Raw genomic sequence first — 22,363 nt, forward strand, 5'->3', positions numbered from 1 at the left:
ATTATTGACTATATTCCCCATGCTGTATTTTATATCCGCAAGAACAAATTGTAACTACCAATTTGTACATCTTAATTGCTTCACTTTTTTACCCAGTCCCTGAATCCTCCTCCCCTCTGACAACTATCAGACACCTCCTGTATCTATGAGTCTGTTTCAATTTTATTTGTTCACTTATTTTATTCTCTAGATTCCACATGTAAGTGAAACATATGGTATTTATCATTATCTGGCTAACTTATTCATCTAGCGTAATACCCTCTAGGTTTATCCACGCTGTCGCAAATGGTAATTTTTTTTTTAAATTTAATAGCTGAGTGGCCCATGTGATTTGCTTTGGCCAATGAATTGTGGGAGGAAGTGCCCATGCCCTTAAGAGGCATTTGTTTCTACTTATGGAGCTTCCTACCTCTGTCATGGAAGAAGCATTCTTTAAAAAAAAAAAAAATAAATAAATAAATATATATATATGTATATATATACATATATATATGTATATATATATACATATATATATATATATTTTTTTTTTACATAGAGGAAGGGAGAGAGAGAGAGAAACATCAGTCAGCTGCCTCCTGCACACCCCCCACTGGGGATGTGCCCACAACCAAGGTACATGACTTTGACCAAAATGGAACCTGGGACCTTTCAGTCTGCAGGCCACCGCCCTGTCCACTGAGCAAAACCGGTTAGGGCGGAAGAGGCATTCTCAAGGCAACCTGCTGGTTCCAAAATAATGAAAGACAGGGTGGAGTCAAGGCACCGCAGCCAACTCATACGCTGCAGCCTGAAGCAGCCATCCCCAGGCACCCAGCTGGTGCAAAGGCAAGAAGTAGTGCTTTTTATTCTAGGTCACTGAGGTTTTGTGATTGCTTATCACACAGCATTAAGTGTGAATAGCTGACCAAGAAAGGCAAGAACCAAGGAAAGTTGGGGAGCAGGACCCATGACTAAGGCCATGCCATAAAAACCAGTTCTGAACTGTTCCAGGTAACTTCATTGGTTAGAGCATCATCCCAATATGCCAAAGTTGGGGGTTTGATCCCTGGTCAGGGCACATACTAGAATCAACCAATGAATGTATAAATAAGTGGAACAACAAATCAATATTTCTCTCTATTTCCTCTCTCTCCCTCTCTCTCTCTCTCTCTCTCTCTCTCTCTCTCTCTCTCTTCTTTCTCTCTCTCTCTCAAAAACATTAAGACAAAAAAAAAGCATCAGTTGGTGAGAATATTTCTGCTTGTTCCATTGGCCATTGCTACTGCTGAACTCTCAACTCCACCACTATACTATGACTGTGTTCTAAGCCAGTACTAATAAATTTATGTATATATATATATAATATTTTTATTGATTTCAGAAAGGAAGAGAGACATCAATGATGAGAGAGAATCATTGATCAGCTGCCTCCTGCAAGCCCCCCACACTGGGGATGAGCCTGCAACCCTCCCATGGGCCCTAACCAGAATTGAACCATGACCTCCTGGTTGATGCTCAAACACTGAGCAACAGTGGTGGGGTTCCCTGCATAACTTTTTTTTTCACTTTTTTATTTTATTTTTTATATATTTTATTGATTTTTTACAGAGAGGAGGGGAGAGGGATAGAGCTAGAAACGTCAATGATAGAGAAACATCGACCAGCTGCCTCTTGCACACCCTACTGTGCCCACAACCAAGGTACATGCCCTTAATTGGAATCGAACCTGGGACCCTTGAGTCCGCAGGCTGATGTTTTATCCACTGAACCACATCGGTTTGGCCACACCACTTTTAAGTGGCGATGATTCTAGTGCCCAGTCCTTACTTAACGCCTCTACTGCCCTTGTTAATTTCAAGTGCCCATCCTACAGCCTGTCACACCTTAGGCACTTAACCTTTAAAAATGACTATATTAACCCCAAAAGGTTTCCTCTAATACCTTATAGTTTGATTGTGGGGTTTTTTTTTTAATTGATTTCAGAGAGGGAGGGAGAGAGAATCATTGATTGGCTGCCTCCTGCATGCTCTCTACTGGGGATTGAGCCTTCAACCCCCGCATATACCCTTGACCGAAATCGAATCCTTGTTGTTCTTCTTTAAAAAGACATGCATAATTAACCAATGTCACCCCCATAAATTTAATTTAAAAATAAAATGAAAAGAGATATATATATTTAAAAAAAGACTATAATGTGCACGTTTGACTATTATCGTTTTGCCCTCGGGACTGATCTCCCCTTGGTGCAGGGTCAACATTCAGTTCTGGCCCGGCCCAGCCGAGGACTAAACTCTCCCCTTCCCGTGAGAGGAGCCCAGACGGGGGTTTATTGTGAGCGTTCAGCACTGTCATCAAGCTCCTCGGTGACGGGGGGCCCAGGCGTGGCGTCACCCGCCGCCCCCGCCGCGCCTTCCCGCCGGCCCCCGCGCGGGGCGTCCTTAGCAACGCGCGCGCTCACCCCCAGCCCCGCCCGGTCCGCGCGGCGCCGCGCGGGGCGGGAGGCGGTGGCGGCGTCTGCGCCTGCGTGAGGCCGCAACCGCCAGTCGGCTCTCTTCCCCTCCCCTCCCTCCCCTCTCCCCTCTCCCCCTCCTCCTCTGCCTCCGGGAGCGAGACGCCAAGATGGAGCCTGAGGACCTGCCTTCGCCCCGCGAGCTCGAGGAGGAGGAGGAGGAGGAGGTGGAGAAGGAGGAAGAGGAGGAGGTCCCGGAGGAGAAGGAGGCCGAGGACGAGGACCAGGAGGCGGCGGCGGAGAGCTTAGACGAGGATGAGGTGGTGATGGTGGAGGACGTGGGGGAAGAGGAGCGGCGGGAACCGGACACGGACTTGAACTTCGAAAGCCAGGCGGAGGAGAGCTCGGACGACTACGAGGAAGACGAGGAGGCCAAGGCCTGGCTGCAGGCGCACCCCCGCGGGCCTTTGCCGCCGCCGTCGCTGCCGAAGCTCCGCTACTCGGAGGAGGTGGGCCTGCGGGGCGCGCGCGCCGGCGGGCGGGGTGACGGGTCGTCCTGGAGCGCTCGGCGGGCTCCTGGCCGGGGCTGCCTCCTCCTGCTCGCTGTCTGTCTTCGTTTCGAAAGGCTGGTGAGGGCTGCCTCCTCTCCAGGTCCCTGCAGGGCCCTCTGTTGTTGCTCTTGATGGTTCCCGGGCTTTTTGAATGAGACCAGGTGTTCGGAGGAGCCGGCGTTCCCGGCTCTTGCCCTTGAGGAGGAAAGCTTTTTGGGAGGAGCTGGGGCTTTTGGGAGGAGCTGGTGTGGGAGTGGGGAGAGAAGGTGGTTGCCGAGGGACGATCTTGTTGGGAAGACAGTTAGGAGATTAGTTTGCCTGAGTGAAGGACACCCCCCGGGGGAACGGTGTCTGCGCGAATAGTTGGGTCCCTGGAGGCTCCTCGCAGATGGTGCTTCTCGGGGCCCGGGTTTGTAGCAAATGAGGGGGGTGGATGGGGGGGGGGGAGGGGGTCCCCAGCAAGTAGGAGAGCGACTTAGAAACGCATGAGTCTTCTGCCCCGCAGCCCCAAACAGTCTAGGAAACTGCTGAAGCACAAGATTAATGTGCAATGGAGAAAGAGCTGTTTTTTTACGGCTGGGTCCTGAAGATCTTGAGGATTTTGAAATGACTTGCGTTTAATTGGTTGCTTTTTTTTTTTTTTTAGGGAGGTAAAACAAGTTTGCTATACGGTTCTGATGTCAGGCCATCGTTTATTAGGTTTCTGTTCTGGTGCAGGGTCCGTTATGGGGACAAAACGGAGCCCAGGGTTTATTGTTTAGAACTATCCTTGGACGAGTTGTAAACTGCAGAGTGAAACCAAGTGCAACAATGGGAAAGACTACAGATGGACTTGCGCTGTCTGTGTTCAGTTCAGTAGTCACTAGCCACGTGCGGCTCTTTACATCTTAGTTAAAAGAAAAAAAAAATTAAAAATACCTACTAACCGCTTTTCAAGCGCTCAGTAACCATACTTGACTAGTGGCCACCCTATTGGAAAATGCAGACGTAAAATAGTTTCATCATCACAGAAAATTCTGTTAGTGATGCTACGGACTATTGATCATTAAAGAATAATAGTTGTTTTGCCTAGTAAGTATCCCAGTGGGTCTTTAATTCATTGAGCGTTCCCCACTGGCCATGCATTGTGCTGGATGCTGGAAACCTGTTCCCTATCTCCAGATTCATTTGCATGGCACAGTTCTTAATCTTTTTTGACCTATTAACATATACTTCGTTCTTCATGTTTTCATGTGCTCCTACGATAAAAATTATTAGTTATAGTGTGCTTTTCTCTTAAGGAACTACTGGATTTTATTTGTAGATATTTTATAAATGATAATGGTTTTAAGTTTTATTAAAAAAAATTGTTTCCTTGACCTGCCTTTGTCAAATTTGAACTTTTTATTATGCCATTTTTCATACAAGGAATTGGGAAGATTTTTATTTTTCTATGCCCTGGGATAGTTTAAGTAATATATGAGTATTTCTTGCATGTTTGAAAAAATAATCATGAGTGAAACGACTTTGAGTCTTTTTTTTTTTTAATATGTTTTATTGATTTTGTACAGAGAGGAAGGGAGAGAGATAGAGAGTTAGAAACATCGATGAGAGAGAGTCATCGATCAGCTGCCTTTTGCACACCCCCTACTGGGGATATGCCCGCAACCAAGGTACATGCCCTTGACCGGAATCGAACCCGGGCCCTTCAGTCCCCAAGCCAACGCTCTATCCATTGAGCCAAACCGGTCTTGGCACGACTTTGAGTCTTGATTCCTTGCAGGGTGATAGTCTATATAGACTCACTTATTTTTCTTGGGTTAATTTTGGTAATTTCTAATTTTTCTAGAAAATAATTTCAGTAAGATTTTCTAGGTAATTGTAATAGAGTACTCCATAGTATTTTTACATTTTTTTTTCAATTGCACCTGTGGTTATTTCCATTTCTCATTCCTGTTTTGTGTAATTCTGCTTTATTTTTCCCTGATCTGATAGCTGGGATTTACTTATATTTTTATCCAAGGAAACATCTTGGTTTAAGTTTAGTTCTATTTCTTTTCATCATTTAATTCATTATTTCAGTTTTTATCTTTTACTGTTTCCCTAGATTTATTTTTTTAAAGTGTTTTTTTAATCAATAAACTTTACTTTTTTTATTATTCTTTTTATTTTTAAAAAAATATATTTTATTGATTTTTTACAGAGAGGAAGAGAGAGGGATAGAGAGCTCGAAACATTGATGAGAGAATCATCAATCAGCTGCCTCCTGCACACCCCCCGCTGGGGATGTGCCCGCAACCAAGGTACACGCCCTTGATCAGAATTGAACCCGGGACCTTTCAGTCCGCTGGGCGATGCTGTATCCACTGAGCCAAACCAGTTTCGGCCCTAGATTTATTTTTATAAAATATATTTTTATTGATTTCAGAGAGGAAGGGAGAGGGAGAGATAGAAACATCAATGATGAGAATCATTGATTAGCTGCCTCCTGCATGCCCCCTGCTGGGATCTAGTCTGCAACCTGAGTATGTGCCCTTGTTGGAATCTAACTGTGACATCCTGGTTCATAGTTTGATGCTCAACCACTGAGCAACACTGGCCGGGCTTGAGTTAATTTTTTTGTCAATAATTTATTCATTTATTTATTGAATTTGTTGAGGTGAAATCCTATATAAAAGGCTAATATGCAAATTGACCGAACAGCAGAACAACCAGTCACTATGACATGCACTGACCACCAGGAGGAAGATGCTCAATGCAGGAGCTGTCCCCCTGTTGGTCAGTGTGCTCCCACAGCAGGAGCATCGCTCAGCCAGAAGCCCTGAGCCAGGCTCACGGCTGGCAAGTGCAATGACAGTGGTGGGATGTCCGACTGCCGGCTTAGGCCTGCTCCTCCTGGGGAGCAGTCCTAAGCCATCAGTCGGACATCCCCTGAGGGCTCCTGCACTGCTAGGGTGCAGGCCAGGCTGAGGGACCCCTCCTTCCAGTGCATGAATTTCATGCACTGGGCCTCTAGTTGATTAAAATTATATAGGTTTCAGGTGTACAATTCTACAATATATCATCTGTATGTTGTATTGTGTGCTCACCACTTTCAGTTAATTATTATATGTGGTGTGAGAAAAGAGTTCAATTTCATTCTTTTGTATGTGGCTACCAGTTGTCCCAACACCATTTGTTGAAGAGGCTATTCTTTCCCAACTGATAAGTCTTAGCATCCTTGTTGAAAATCAGTTGATCATAGATATGAGTTTATTTCTAAATTCTTAATTCAGTTCCATTTTGAATGCCATGCCACACTTTTTTTGATTACTACTGCTTTGTAGTTCGTTTTGAAATGGAGATGTATGAGTCCTCTAATTTCATCCTTTTTTCAAGATTTGTGTGTGTGTGTGTGTGTGTGTGTGTGTGTGGCTATTTTTGATTCATTGTAATTACATATGAACTTTAGGATCAGCTTGTTAAAAAGTCAGCTGGTATTTTGATAGGAATACAAAATTTGGAAGAATTGTCATCTTAACATTAGGTCTTCTGATCTAGTATCATTGGTTATCTTTTCATTTATTTATTCAATAGATCTGTAAATTTGTTGAATAATGTTTTATAGTTTTCAATGTAAGTTAGGTTACTCTGAGTATTTTATTCTTTTTGGTGTTATTATAAGTGAAATTTTTCCTCCCATTTTTGGATTGTTCATTGCATGTATATAAAAAGACAATTGACTTTTGTGTATTGATCTTGTATTCTGCAACTGCTGAACTTATTAGTTCTAAGAGATTTTTAATAGACTCCCTAGGATACATGTAAAATGCAAGTACATATAGTTTTATTCTTTTTCAATTTGGATATCTATCTATCTATCTATCTATTTATCTATCTATCTATCTATCTATTTTCCCCTAATTTCCCTGATTAGAACCTCCAGTATAATGTTGAATAGAAGTGATGAGAGAGGATTACCTTGACTTATTCTTGATTGTAATGGGAAAACGCCCAGTCTTTCACCAAAAGTATGATGTTAGTTGTAGGTTTTTCATAGAGGGCTTTACCAGGTTGATGAAGTGTTCTTTTATTGCTGGTTTGTTGAGAGTTTACCATGAAAGGGGTGTTAGATTTTGTCAAATTATGCTATTAATTGGTGTATTAATTGATATTGGGTTACTAAGTGATTTGTGCATTCTGAAGATAATTTACAGCATCATGATATATAAATACATATTGCTGGGTAAAGGAACACAAATATACTAATTTACCTAGTATTTTCTTTTTAATTTTTTGCATATATATTTTCAAGATACTGGTTTATAGTTTCCTTGTGATGTTTTTATCTGGTTTAGTATCAGGGTAATACTGACTTTATAAAATGCGTTGTAAGTGTTTCTTCTGTTTTTGAGTTTGAAGGATCAGAATAAATAATTTTTTGAGTGTTTGGTAGATTCTATCATATGTGTTTCGGCTTTTCTTTTTGGAAAAAATTTTAATTATACTGTTTTCTTGCTATACAGATGATCTACTCAGATCACCTATTCCTTTTTTTTTTTTTTTTTTAATACATTTTATAGATTTTTTACAGAGGAAGGGAGAGGGGTAGAGAGTTAAAAACATCTATGAGAGAGAAATATCGATCAGCTGCCTCCTGCACACTCCCCACTGGCGAGTGTGCAGGAGGTACAATATATGCCCTTGACTGGAATCGGACCTGGGACCTTTCTGTCACAGACGGATTCTATTCACTGAGCCAAACCGGTTAGGTCACCTATTCCTTCTTGAATCAGTTTCAGTAATTTGTGATTTTTCATGTTTTTGTCCATTTCCTCTAACTTAACAAATTGCTTAACATACAGTTATGAATGTTATAGTACAGATGCTCCTTGACTTTAAATGGGGCTCAGTTCCAGTAAACCCATTGTAAGTTGAGTATAAGTTGAAAATGCATTTAATACACCTAACTTACAGAACATCATAGTTTAGGCTAGCCCAGTGTTTTTCAACCTTTTTTGGGCAAAGGCACACTTGTTTCATGAAAAAAATCACGAGGCAACCACCATTAGAAAATGTTAAAAAATTTAACTCTGTGCCTATATTGACTATATATAAAGTAATTCTCTTGAATAGGAATCAAATAAACACAAAGAAAGTATTTTATAATTACTTTATTATGAAATATTAAGTAAACAAAATAGTGAAAAATTATAAAATTCTTGTCTTGTCTGCACCTACGGCACACCAGGCAACATCTCGCGGAACACTAGTGTGCCGCGGAACAGCGGTTGAAAAACGCTGGGCTAGCCTACCTTAAATGTGCTGAGAACACTTACATTATTGGGATGTAGCCCCATCATAAGTTTTAATTGCCTTCCTCTTCTCACCAGAAGCAAGAGGCACTGATGGGCTTTTGTTGGCATGATGGGATTTGAAAACATAAAAACACGATATTTAAAAATGCTAGCAACACAGTACATTGTAGATTATTGGTTATTTATCCTCATAATCTTGTGTCTGATTTGGAGCTGAGGCTTGCTGTTGCTGCCCAGCATCACAAGAGTATTATATTGCATATTGCTAGCCTGGGGAAGGATTAAAATTCAAAATTTGAAGTATGGTTTCTACTGAACATATAAGATATCCACCATCGTAAGGTCGAAAATTTATAAGCTGAATTATAAGTTAGGGATCGTCTATCTCCTTTATAATTCTGTGTATGTCTGTAGTGTAGTAGTCAAGTCCCCCCTTTAATTTCCAATTTTAGTAATAGTGTAATAAGAGTATGTTTAATTTGTGAGAAACTGACAAACTTTCTTGCAAAGTGACTTGCTTTCAGTTCTTTTGGATATATACCCAGAAGGAAGTGCGATTGTAGCATCATATGGGTCATATGGTAGTTTTGGTTTTAATTTCCTGAGGGATCGCTGTTCTGTTTTGTTTTTGTTTTTGTGGTGATTGTACCATTTAAAAAAATATATATATTTTATTACAGAGAGGAAGAGAGGGGGATAGAGAGTTAGAAATACCGATGAGAGATAATCATCGATCAGCTGCCTCTTGCACACCCCCTATTGGGGATGTGCCCGCAACCAATGCACATGCCCTTGAACCCGGGACCCTTCAGTCCGCAGGCTGACGCTCTATCCATTGAGCCAAACCGGTTTCGGCGATTGTACCGTTTTTTATCCTACCAAAGAAGGTTCCAGTTTTTCAATATCCTGTCCAATAATAATAATAATAATGATTAGTATGAAAAAAAAAATATATATATATACACACACACACATATATATATATATTTAAATATATATATATTTATTGATTTCAGAGAAGAAGGAAAAGGGAAAGATAGAAACATCAATGATGAGAGAGAATCATTGTTCAGCTGCCTTCTGCATGGTCCATTCTTAACCACTGAGCCACAACCAGCTAGGTTATTTTTAAAAAATCTTTGTTGTTGACAACATTACATATGTTCCCTTTTTTATTCCATTGGCCCCTTCTAGCCCACCCTTCACCCCAGGCCTTCACCACCTTGTTGTGTGTATCTATGGGTTATGCATATATGCGTCTGAGTTCTTTGGCTGATCTCTCCCCTGCCCCCTCCTCTCCTCCCTTCCCCTTGCCTTGCCTCTGCCATTTGACCATCTATTCCATGCTTCTGTGTTTCTAGATCCATTTTGTTCATCAATTTATTTTGTTTATTAGATTCCACATATGAGTGAGATCATGTGATACTTTTCTTTCTCTGACTGGCTTATTTAGCTTAGAATAATATTCTTCAGGTCTCTCCATGCTGTCTCAAGAGGTAAGATATCCTTTTTCACTGCAGCATAGTATTCCATGGTGTAAATGTAACACAGGTGTTTTTTTTTTAATCTACTTTTCTACTGATGGGCACTTGAACTGTTAAAGATCTTAGCTTTTGTAATTGTGCTGCTATGAACATAGGAGTGACACATTCTTTCTGATTGATGTTTCAGGTTTCTTAGGTATTTCTCTGTTTTTAGGTCACTACCATACAATTACATAGCTTTATAATGTAGTTTTGCTTTTATATATATATATATATATATATATATATATATATATATATATATATATATATATATATATATTGATTGATTTCAGAGAGGAAGGGAGAGGGAGGTAGAAACATCAATGATTGACTGCCTCCCACACGTACCCTAACTAGGGATCAAACCCACAACCTGGGTATATGCCCTGACTGGGAATCAAACCTGCTACCTTCTGGTGTATGGACAGTGCTCCAGCCAAATGAGCCACACTGGCCAGGGCTGATCTTACCTATTAAAATATATATAACACCTTACAGCCAGCCATAAACTTTCTCTTACCTCTGCTTTTGTTGCATTCCATAAATTTTGGTATTTTTATATCGTCATTATGTCAAAGTATTTTATAATTTCTCTTGTGACTTGTTTGACCTGTTGTTTTTCTAAGAGTATATTGTTTAATTTTCGTATATTTGTGGAATTTCAGTTTTTGTGTGCTGTTGATATCTAGTTTCATCTCATTGTGGTTGGAAAAGATAGGTGTGTGTGAGTTTAATCTTCTTGAATTTGTTAAGACTTGTTTTGTGCTTAATTTTTTCTATCCTGAAGGATATTTCATGTGTACTTGAGAAATGCATATTCTGCTGTTGTTGAGTGGAGTATTCTGTATATTTCTATTATCTATAGAGTTAAGTTCACTATCTCCTTGTTCTTCTATCTGATTGTTCTATCCATTATTGAAAGTGAGGTACTGAAGTCTCTTAATATCATTGTAATATCAAACTTTGCCTCATTAATTTAAAAATTGCCATTGAAGCAACGTGGGTGTGTTCCATGGTGCTCTGTATTTTGAGAAAAACCTCTTGGAACACTTTATATCTTATAAATCTCCTTTTTCTCTTTAGTTATTGAATAGATTTTCAGTTAAGCTGACCTTCCTATGACCAAAAACACCTTGTTGTATGTGCTCTGTAAGAAAGTTTTGTTAGTGTAGTAGCAGTAATTCTGGGGGGAAATCTGATAACCTGGGATTTCCTTCACAGGCTGTTACATTTGTTGTTATTAATATTTTATTAGCATTCGTCTTTTTAAAAAATATTGTTTTTTTGTTTTGTTTTGTTTCAGATATGAAGAGAAAAGGAGAGAGAGATAGAAACATCAGTGATGAGAGAGAATCATGAATCAGCTCTCTCTTGCATGCCCCCGATGTGGATCAAGCCTACAACCTGGGCATGTGCCCTGACCAGGAATTGAATTGTGATTTCCTGGTTCATAGGCTGATGCTCTGCCACTGAGCCACATTGGCCAGGCAGCATTCATCTTTTTTTGACTCATAGCTGCCTGTTTTATAACAGCTTTCTTTTTTTACGGCCATTGTGTCTTCATTATCTCTCTGAGAATCTGAGATATTCTTATTTTTAAAATGTATTTTGAATGCGTAGTTTGTAATCACCTTTTTAATAGGAGTGTTGTTTTGTTTTGATTTTTGGTACACCCTTCTCTGCCTGGTGTTTTGTGGTTGTCTATGCCTGTCCTTTGTATCTGTTTTTTTAGGAAGTAGTCTAATATTGGAAGCTTTGGGTTTTTATTCTCCAGGGATATTGAGTAAAATCTTGAGAATCAGTGCCTGAACCAGAGAGTGATTTGACCTAGTTCATTTTTGTTTGATTGCATCTGATCTTTTTCATTTGCATTGTTTCAGCCTTGGTAAGCAGTCACAGCTTTTATTGCTGTTTTCTACAACTGGGAAGGCCCTGTTTCAACCAGTTTCATAAAATGAGCTTAACTTTTATTTTAGTCCTTACTATTAGAGCTAATTTCTGAGGTATCTCAAACATTAAGATTTTTATATAGCCGAAACGGTTTGGCTCAGTGGATAGAGCATCGGTCCGTGGACCGAAAGGTCCCAGGTTCGATTCTGGTCAAGGGCATGTACATTGGTTGCGGGCACATCCCCAGTAGGAGGTGTGTGCAGGAGGCAGCTGGTCGATGATTCTCTCTCATCGATGTTTCTAACTATCTATTCCTCTCCCTTCCTCTCTGTGAAAAATCAATAAAATATATTTTTTTAAAAAGATTTTTATATAATTTGCATGTCTTTGCTTGCTTCTTCTACCTCTGAGGGTATAGGAAGTTAAGGAACTGCTATAGTTTATTGAAAAGAATATTGAGTTAACAGGATAATCATAAGTTCAGTGAGGATAATAACGAATAAGTGGTTGTGATGTTGAAATGTCATATTTATGAAAAGGTTTATCAACTGAGAAATTTGTGTTAGATTTTGTTAATACTATTTTAAATCTGCTTGTGATTTTCAGGTTGTTCCATTGACCAGTCATGTATGGCAGCAGTCATCACCTCAAGAAAATAGTAGAACACAGACTATTTTTTCTAATATGGTCTCTTTGGAAGAAACAGCTCAGAAGGGTTCTGGGGATGATCAGGTATGTCTTATATAACTGGTAAACTGTGTTACTTACGGTAAACAGCATGAGAAATTCTTATTTAGCTATGAAGAATTGAAAGCGATTAATATTCCATTTCTCTATTGTTTATATGTGTTATCTATATCGATATTTAGCTTACTAAATATTAAAACATTTAAAATGCCAAACCTATTATATATTAACATAAATAATGTATGTTAAAGTGAAAAGTGACTATTTTCCCAAACAACAACAAAAATTAGTTGAAAGAGTAGCATTGCTTTATATTTTTTTAATGTCAGGCTTCATAGAAAACAGTTGGTCTCTTAGAAAAATAAAACCAGTGAGATACACACACACACACACACACACACACACACACACACACACTGTATACGCTCCTGTAATCATGGAGAATTCCCAATATCTGTGACCTGGTGACTCAGGAGAGCTGATAGTATAGTTGCAGCCTGAGTCTAAAGGCCTGAGGTCCAGACCAGCTGATGGCTTATGTTCCATTCCGAGTCCAAGTCCAAAGACAGGGGAAGACCAATGTCCCATCTCAAAGACCATTAGGCAGAGAGAAGGAATTCTCTCTTACTCAGCTTTTTGTTCTATTCAGGCCTTTAAAGGATTGGATGGGGCCTGCCCACATTGGAATGGCAAGCTGCTTAACTCAGTCTATGGATCAAATGGTAATCTTATCCAGACATACCTACTATAGTTTTTAGCCAAATATATGGGCACCCTGTGGTCCAGTCAAGTGACACACAATTAACCTTTTACAACTAGATTCTCATATCTGCTTCTGCATTTATTCCTTTGGGATGCATTGTTTTGGTTGAAGTATGTAAAGAAAATCTAGCCTTGGTTTGGCACAGTGGATAAAGCATCAGCCTTGGACTAAAGGGTTCGATTCCAGTCAAAGGCATATACCTGGTTGTGGGCTTGATCCCCAGTAGGGGGCATGTAGGAAGCAGCTAATCAGTGATTCTCATCATTAATGTTTCTATCTCCCTCTTCCTCTCCCTTCCTCTCTGAATCAGTAAAAATATTTTTTTATTTTTTTATTTTTATAAATAAAAAGAGAATTTTTAATTTATTTATTGCTTCTTCCAGTCCTTTTGTTTTTATTTTTTAAAATTTAACAAATCTTTATTGTTCAGATTATTACAATTGTTCCTCTTTCCCCCTCCCCCAAAGCTCCACTCCACCCAGTTCCCACTCTACCCTATGCCCTTATCTCCCCACAACTGGCCTCATCTATAGATATATGCTTTTTGTCCAGTCTCTTCCCACACCTCCCACACCCCCTTACCCCCGAGAATTGTCAGTCCACTCCCTTTCTATGCCCCTGATTCTATTATATTCACCAGTTTATTCTGTTCATCAGATTTTTTATTCACTTTGTTTTTAGATTCACTTGTTGATAGATATGTATTTGTTGTTCCTAATTTTTATCTTTACCTTTTTCTACTTCTTCCTCTTCTTAAAGAATACTTTTCAGCATTTCATATTATACTGGTTTGGTGTTTATGAACTCCGTTAGCTGTGAAGCTCTTTGTCTGGCCTTCAATTCTGAATGATAGCTTTGCTGGGTAGAGTAATCTTGGTTATAGGTTCTTACTATTCATCACTTTGAATATTTCTTGCCACTCCCATCTGGCCTGCATAGTTTCTGTTGAGAAATCAGCTGACAATCGTGTGGGTACTCCCTTGTAGGTAACTGTTTTTCTCTTGCTGCTTTTAATATTCTCTCTCTCTGTCTTTTGCTTTTGGCATTCTAATTATGATATGTCTTGGTGTGGTCCTCTTTGGATTCCTCTTGTGTAGGGTTCTCTGTGCTTCCTGAACTTATAAGTCTATTTCTTTCACCAGATGGGAGAAGTTTTTTGTCTTTATTTCTTCAAATAGGTTTTCAGTATCTTGCTCTCTCTCTTCTTCTTTCATCCCCATAATTCGGATGTTGGTACTCTTGAGGTTGTCCAGAGGTTCCTTACACTGTCTTCAAATTTTTGGATTTTTTTTGCTTTTCTGATTGAGTGTTTTTTGTTTTTTTGTACTTCAAATCTTTTACTTGATTCTTGCCATCCTCTAGTCTGTTAGGTCTCTATATAATATTTTTTACTTCAATCAGTGCATGTTTAATTTCTAGTTGGTTCTTTTTCATATTCTCGAGGCTCTCACTAAATTTATCAGCCTTTTCTAGGAAATTCTTGAAAAACTTTATAACTGTGGTTTTGAACTCTATATCCAGTCATTTGTTTTCCTCAATTTCTTTCATTTGTGATATGTTTTGTTGTCTCTGCATTTTGGCTGCTTCCCTGAGTTGATAGAGTAGTTTTGTGTGCTAGGTGTCCTAGCAGGGCCCAGTGGCTCAGCCTTCTCAGTTACCTGAGGTGGACACTCTTGGTGCACCCCTTTGTGGCTGTGTGCACAGTCTTGTTGTAGTTAAGCCTTTATTGTTGTTGGTATCACTGGGAGGATTTGACTTCCAGGCCTATTGGCTGTCATGATCAGCTGTGTCTACACACTGGGAGAACTTCTGTGCTGGAGACACCCTTATGAGATAAGACTTGCAAAATTACAAAAGCCTCTATGCTCAACTTGGATGGGGTGGAGTCTCAGGGCGGAGCAGACAGCCTTGGCTTCCTTTCAGCCCTGCCCTAAGAGGCCCCTGGATCTCAGTGTCCCTCAGTAATCACTGCAAGCACTTTCGAGAGAAAGCTGCCCTCGAGTTTCTCCTGCTGCCAGACAGTTCAGTTTCTCCCCGAATGAGTCTGGATTCCCAGAGTCTCTCCCGGAACTGGAGTTCAGTGCAGTCAGGAGCTTCCATCTCCCTCCCACTTGAGAAAGCCAGCTCAGTACTCTCCGTGCTCCCATGCGTTTTTGTACCTCAGCCTTTTGCAGCTCCTCTGAGTCTCAATGTGTTTTTCTCTTTCCTTCTAGTTGTAGAATTTCCACTTAGCCAGCTTTCCTGTGGTTCTGGATGGTGTCCATTTTGTTTTTTAGTTGTAGTTTTGAAATTGTTGTGTGAGGCAGCAGTTTAGGTGTTTAACTATGCTGCCATCTCAGTTTCTCTCCAGTAAAAATATATTTTAAAAAATTAAAAAAAAGAGGAAGAAAATCTGGCCTTACATAGAAATGTAGTTAGAAAAGGGAGGCTCACAAATGTAGTTAGAAAAGGGATCATTGAACAGGGTTCACTAAAGTGAGGTCAGTAACCCCCAGGGAGCCTCAGACCCCATTTTGAGAACCATTGATTTAGGACATAATCATAAACTTAGAAGAAATCGAAAAATTATGACCAAATAGGGAAATAACTTGTACATATTTGTTAAGAGGAAAAATAAAGCCTTATTCAGTAGTTAAATATTTATGGGTGATTATCTAACATTATAAGAAAGTGTCAAAACTGTTTTCCTAAGTGACTGTAATGTTTTACATACTCCATAGTGTATGAGAGTACTAGTTGCTGTGCATTCTTTGAGCTCTTGGTATTATCAGTTTTTTAAATTTTATCCATTCTAGGTTTATTATGGTGTTTCATTGTGGTTTTAGTAGGCATTTTCCTAATGACTAATAATACTGTGCACCTTTTTTGTGTACTTATTTGCCATCCATGTTTCTTCTTTTTAAGGTTTTTTAATTGATTTTTAGAGAGAAAGAGAAAATGGAAGGGAGAAAGAGAGAAAGAGAGAAACATTGATGTGAGAGTGCAACATCAGCTGCCTACTGCATGTTCCCTACTGGGGATTGATCCCAGAACCCAGGTATGTGCCCTGACTGGGAATTGAACTGGTAACCTTTCAGTTCACTGAAGGACACCCAACCAACCTAGCCATACCACTTAGGGCTCCATCTTTCCTCTTTAGTGAAGTATCTATATAAGTCTGTTCCCCATTTTTTTCCTTGCTGATTTGTTCCATTTATTGAATTTTGAGAGTTCTTTATATATTATACTACACTTGATCTTAGCCTAAAGGCCAAGAAGCGATTCTTTATATATTATAGATGAAAGTCCTTTATCAGATAATGTGTTTTGTGAATATTTTCTCCCTGTCTGTGTTTTTTCTTTGTATTTTTCTATCTAAAAGAGCAGAAATTTTAATTTTGATGGAGTTGGTTTATTGAATTTTATTTTTTGGTGGTTTATACTTCTTGTGTCCTACCCGAGAAATTTTGGCCTAATCCTAAGTCACAAAGGTTTTCTCCTATATTTTTTGTTAGAACAAGGTTTCTCAACCGTGGCGCTTTTGACATTTTAGGCCAGATAATATTTTATTGTGTGGGCTGTCCTGGGTATTGTAAGATGTTTAGCAGCAGTCTTGGTCTTTTCCCACTAGATAGCAGTAATATTCATGTTTGCCCATATATGTTCGGGTCTGTTTCTGTTGGTTTGTCTTTCCTCATGCCAATATCACACTCTTAATTACTGGACTCTCTTGAAATTAGGTAGTGTGAGTGTGCACACTTTGTTTCTCTTTTTAAAAATGGTTTTGTTTATGCTAGATATTTGAATTCTATATAAATTTTAGAATAAGTTTGACAATTTTTAAAAAAATATATTTTATTGATTTTGTACAGAGAGGAAGGGAGAGAGATAGAGAATTAGAAACATCGATGACAGAGAGTCATCGATCAGCTGCTTCTTGCACACCCCCTACTGGGGATATGTCTACAACCAAGGTACATGCCCTTGACCGGAATCGAACCTGGGATCCTTCAGTCCCCAAGCTGACACTCTATCCATTGAGCCAAACCGGTTTTGGCAAGCTTGACAATTTCTATTAAAATAACCTGCTGCAATTTTGATTAAATTGCCTTGAGTCTATACATTAATTTACAGAGACTTGACATCTTAATGTTGAGTTCACTGATCCACAAATACAACAGTTTTATTTAGGTCTTTAATTTCTTCTTCTTCTTTTTTTTTTTTAGAGGAATTTGTGATTTTTAAAAAAATATGTTTTGCTTATCTTTAGAGAGAGTGGAAGGGAGAGAGAGAGAAACATCAATGCTGGAGCAAAACATCAATCTGCTGCCTCCTGTGTTCCCCCTACTGGGGATCAAACTTGCAACCTAGGTGTATGCCCTGACCAGGAATCCAACGGCAACCTTTTGGTGCAAGAGATAGTACCCAACCAACTGAGCCACACCTGCCAGGGTTAGATCTTTAATTTCTTCATTAGTGTTTTGTTGTCTTTAGTGTACCAAACTTAGCCCCATTTTGTTAGAGTTACTGGTACTTTTTAAGATTTCAATTTTCTGCCCTGGCTGGGTGGCTCCTTTAGAGTTATTTCATGCCCTGACCAGGAATCGAACTGTGACCTCCAAATTCATAGGTCAATGCTCAACCACTGAGGCCCGCTGGTCAGGCTATTATTGACTTTTTATGTTGACCTTGTATCCTATGAACTTGGTAATCTCATTTACTAGTTCTAGCAGTAGCTTTTTTTGTAGATTCTTTAGGATTTTCTATGTTGACAATCATATAAACTATTTTTTTCTTTTTTTAATATACAGATTACCATTGAAAAACACAGGTTTGAACTGTGTGGATTCACTTATACATGGAATTTTTTTTAAATTATATTCTTATTGATTTCAGAGAAGGGAGAGGGATAGAGAGATAGAAGCATCAATAATGAGGGAGAGTCATTGATTAGCTGCCTCCTGCATGCCTCACATTGGAGATTGAGCCTGAAACCTGGGCATGTGACCTGATCAGGAATCAAGCCAGTGACCTTTTGGTTCATGGGTTGATGCTCAAATCACTGGACACACACCAGCTGGACAGAATTTTTCCATAAATATCTATACTGTTTTTGACCCATGGTTGAGGGTTCTTCCATGCAAAGGGCTGACTGTATGCATTGACCTTTGCCATTTTATATAGAGACTTGATCATCTATGGATTTTGGTATCCCCAGGGATCCTGGAACCAATCCCCTGTGGGTACTGAGGTTAGTTAAGTTTTGGGAAAGTCAGAAGTCATAGCAGATTTTCAACTGCACAGAGGGGTTGGTGCCTCTAATCCTCTGGTACTGTTTAAGGGTCAACTTCATAGGCTCCGTATCACTGGCGAGATCAACTTGTTCTTCTACTTGCTCTACTTTGTGTTCTAATCTCAACTCTGTGAAAGCAAATGTTACTATGTTTATGTAGCTGAATAGAGTGAACACTTTTCTGTCTTCATCTTAGGTGCATGCAATAGCTAGCATTTGATACTGTCAACGATTCATACATTCTAAAAATAATTTCTTGACTCCTCCTGGTTTTCTTTCTACTCCTCTGCCTATTTATTCTTTTCCAGTTTTCTTCATTGCTTTATTTTCCCCTTTAAACCCCAGAATCAAAGATTGCAAGCTGTGGAACTGAATATGACCCAGATGTAGTTTGCAGAAACATATTTTTGGCACAATGTTTTAAAGTTTTTGAAATAGAACAATTAAAGTGTGTGTGCAGTGCATAGTTGGCTGCAAGTCCCATCACACTCTAGTTCCAGGCAGATTTAATGAGTTCTCTTTACCTCTCTGTCCAGTACACATTTTGAGTTTTATTCCTTCTGCTTGAAGTGTTGGGATGTTATGGTTCTAATCTAGATCTAGAGCTTTATACTTAAATATCCCAAATTTATATGTCCAGTTTTACACTCAACTGCTTATGTGTCCTTCCTGCACACAAATGTCAAAATATTTAGAGGTTTAAAGGCCTTTTTGTACTGATTGAAAATGTATTATACAAGGACTCATTTTGTGATAGGAACATAGCAACAAAATATGTAGAAATAAAACAAATAAAAATCTTCTGAACAGAGATTTTTAAAAATCCTCCTATATAATAAAAGCCTAATATGCTAAGTGTCTGGTCAGCCATTCAACCAATTAAAGCGGGACATGCTAATGATGTGCTAAGGCAGCTCAACTGCTCGATATGACATGCATTGACCACCAGGGGGCAGATGCTCGACCATTAAGTTAGTTTGCTAAGTTCTGGCAGATTAGGACTGAGTGAAATGAGCGAGACAGGCTGGACACACCCTGGAGCTCTCTTGCAGTCCCTCCTCAGCTGGCCAACCTCCTGTATTTCTTCCCAGCCCCAATTGTGCATTGGTGGGGTCCCTTGGCCTGTCCTGCGCCCTCTCCCAATCTGGGATGAGGGCACTCTCCCCCTCCCCCCACCCCACCAGGCACGAATTTCGGGCCTGTAGTATTTTATAATAGGAAATCATGCAAGTGTCTTTGCATGGGGAGAGAAATGATTGTAGAGAATGAAAGTGGGAGGATCACATATAGGAAGGAAATAAAAGTTGTCGTAAAATGGGAATGCCTTTTTTAATATATATTTTTTATTTCATAAAGCAAGGGAGAGGGGGAGAGATAGAAACATCAATGATGAGTGATGTTTCTATCTCTTATCTAGTTTGGCTCAGTGGATAGAGTGTTGACCCGTGGACTTAAAGGTCTTGGGTTCAATTCCAGTCAAGGGCATGTGCCCCAGTTGCAGGCTTGATTCCCAATAGAGGGTGTGCAGGAGGCAGCCAATCAGTTTCTCTCACATTGATGTTACAGTGTCTTTCCCTCTCACTTCCACTCTCTGTGGAAAAATATCCTCGAGTGAGGATTAAAAAAAAAAAAAAAAATCCCTGTGAGAGGACTAAAAAACAAACAAAAATAAATAAGTACTTTTATTAAAAATTTAAAATAATTATTGCTAAGGTCTATGGATTGATGCCAGTCCACGAAAATCTTATTATTGGTTTCTCAAGAGATGAGTAAAGAATTGAGATGAAGTGTTTAGAAACTTTTACAGCACTTTGACAGACTGATTTTAAGTTTTTTAGAACTAGAAATATTTGTGCTTGTATTTTGTGCTTATATCAATATATAATTTAAATTTCATTTTTCTAGGTTTTTTTTTATTTTTTAATAAATCTTTATTATTCATATTATTACAAATGTTCCTCATTTTTCCCCTGCCTCCATTGCTCCCCTCCACCAGGTTCCCACCCCACCCTCTGCCCTTTCCCCACCCCCATTGTCCTCATCCATAGATGCACAGTTTATGTTCAGTCTTTTCCCACACCCCCCACTCCCTTTTGCTCGAGAATCGTCAGTTCACTCCCCTCCCATACCTCTGATTCTATTATATTCACCAGTTAATATTGTTCATCAGATTTTTTTTTTAATTCCCTTGGTTTTTAGATTCACTTGTTGATAGTTATGTATTTGTTGTTCATAATTTTTATCTTTATTTTCTTTCTCTTCCGAAATAACCCCCTTCAGCAATTCATATAATTCTGGTTTGGTGGTGATGAACTCCTTTAGCTTTTATTTATTAGTGAAGCTCTTTATCTGGCCTTCAATTCTGAGTGATAGCTTTGCTGGGTAGATTACTTTTGGCTGTCGGTTCTTGCTATTCATCACCTTGAATATTTCTTGCCATTCCCTTCTGGCCTGCATGGTTTCTGTTGAGAAATCAGCTGACAATCATATGAGTGCTCCTTTATATGTAACTACCTGCTTTTCTCTTACTGCTTTTAATATTCTCTCTTTGTCTTTTGCTCTTGGAATTTTAATTATGATTTGTCTTGGAGTGGTCTTCTTTGGATTCCTTTTGTTTGGAGTTCTGTGCGCTTCCTGGACTTGTAAGTCTAATTCTTTCACCAGGTGGGGGAAGTTTTCTGTCACTATTTCTTTCAGTATGTTTTTGGTATCTTGCTCTTTCTCATCTTCTGGGACCCCCATAATTCTGATGTTGGTTCGCTTGAAGTTGTCCCAGAGGTTTCTTACATTATCTTCAACTTTCTGGATTCTCTTGTCTTCTTGCTTCTGCGGAGGAGTGTCTTCTGGCTCTTTATGTTCCAAATCTTTGACTTGATTTTTGCGATCTTCCATTCTGTTTTTAGGACTCTGTATAATATTTTTTATTTCAGACAATGTATTCTTTATTTCTTGTTGATCTCTTATTATTTCTTGTTGATCCCTTATTTCTAGTTGATCCCTTTTCATATCCTCATAGGTCTCATTTATTTTATTGGCCTTTTCTAGGAAATTCTTGAAAAACCTTATGTGTGGTTTTGAATTCTATATCCAGTCGCTTTTTGTCCTCCATTTCTTTCTTTTGTGATCTGTTTCCTTGGCATTTTCACAGCTTCCCTGAGTTGGTAACCTTAAAAGTCTCTGTGTTCAGGTTGGATGAGGCGGAGTTTCAGGGTGGAGCCTACAGCCTTGGCTTCTCTCAGCCATGCCCTAAGAGGCTCCTTAGTCTCAGTGTTCCTCAGTGTCCTTCAGTACTCGCCGCAAGCACCTCTAAGAGAAAGGTACCCTCGAATTTCGCCCGCTACCAAACAGTCTAGGCTCTCTCCCAATGAGCTTGGAACTGGGGTTCAATTCAGTTGGAAGTGGGATTGGAGGTGGTGTTCAGAGCAGTCTGGAGCCCCTGTCTCCTTCCCACCAGGGCAATCCCGCAGCACAGCCAACCGTCCTTTCTCTGTGTACAATTTGCGCACTTCCAGGACTTCCTTTCCCCACTCCCCTGGGTTTCCGCCTTACAGCCCAGCTCCCTCTGTATGAGCCTGGGTCCCCACAGTCTGGCATAGAACTGGGATTCAGTGCAGTTGGAACTGGGGCTCAGCACAGTCCGAAGCTTTTGTCTCCTTCCTGCTCGGGCAATCTAGCAGCAGAGTCAACAGTCCATCCTCTTCCCGAAATGTGCGCGCCTCCAGGACTTCCGCTCCCCCGATATTCCACCTTACAGCCCAGGCTCCCTCTGTATGAGCCTGGGTCCCCAGGGTCTAGCCCAGAACGGGGGTTCAGTGCAGTCAAAACTGCGGCTCAGCACAGTCCGGAGCTTTTATCTCCTTCCCGCTAGGGAACGCCAGCCAGGCACTCAACCTCCCCCTCCTCTCCGGCTCCGTCCTGTTCGCATGCGCAACATGTCTCCGTACTTTACGCTTTTACAGCTCCTCTG

The 22,363-nt window shown here is 39.9% G+C and overlaps 1 protein-coding gene across 4 annotated transcripts in view; it reads left to right on the forward strand.

Moving 5' to 3' along the window:
• The first annotated feature begins 2,536 nt into the window (after positions 1–2,536).
• ALMS1 (ALMS1 centrosome and basal body associated protein) overlaps positions 2,537–22,363 on the forward strand; it is a 131,449-nt gene continuing 111,622 nt past the window's right edge. Inside the window, exons 1-3 of one of the 4 annotated variants that reach the window (XM_045580907.1) lie at positions 2,537–2,959; positions 3,244–3,248; positions 12,281–12,406. In XM_045580907.1, coding sequence (XP_045436863.1) covers positions 2,602–2,959; positions 3,244–3,248; positions 12,281–12,406 — 489 coding nt within the window. In that variant the 5' untranslated portion in view covers positions 2,537–2,601. The remainder of the gene's footprint in view (positions 2,960–3,243; positions 3,249–12,280; positions 12,407–22,363) is intronic. The other 3 variants (XM_045580904.1, XM_045580908.1, XM_045580905.1) reach the window with 3 other exon arrangements.

The sequence above is a fragment of the Pipistrellus kuhlii genome, unplaced genomic scaffold (assembly GCF_014108245.1).
Source record: "Pipistrellus kuhlii isolate mPipKuh1 unplaced genomic scaffold, mPipKuh1.p scaffold_m20_p_13, whole genome shotgun sequence".
NCBI classification, from domain to species: domain Eukaryota; kingdom Metazoa; phylum Chordata; class Mammalia; order Chiroptera; family Vespertilionidae; genus Pipistrellus; species Pipistrellus kuhlii.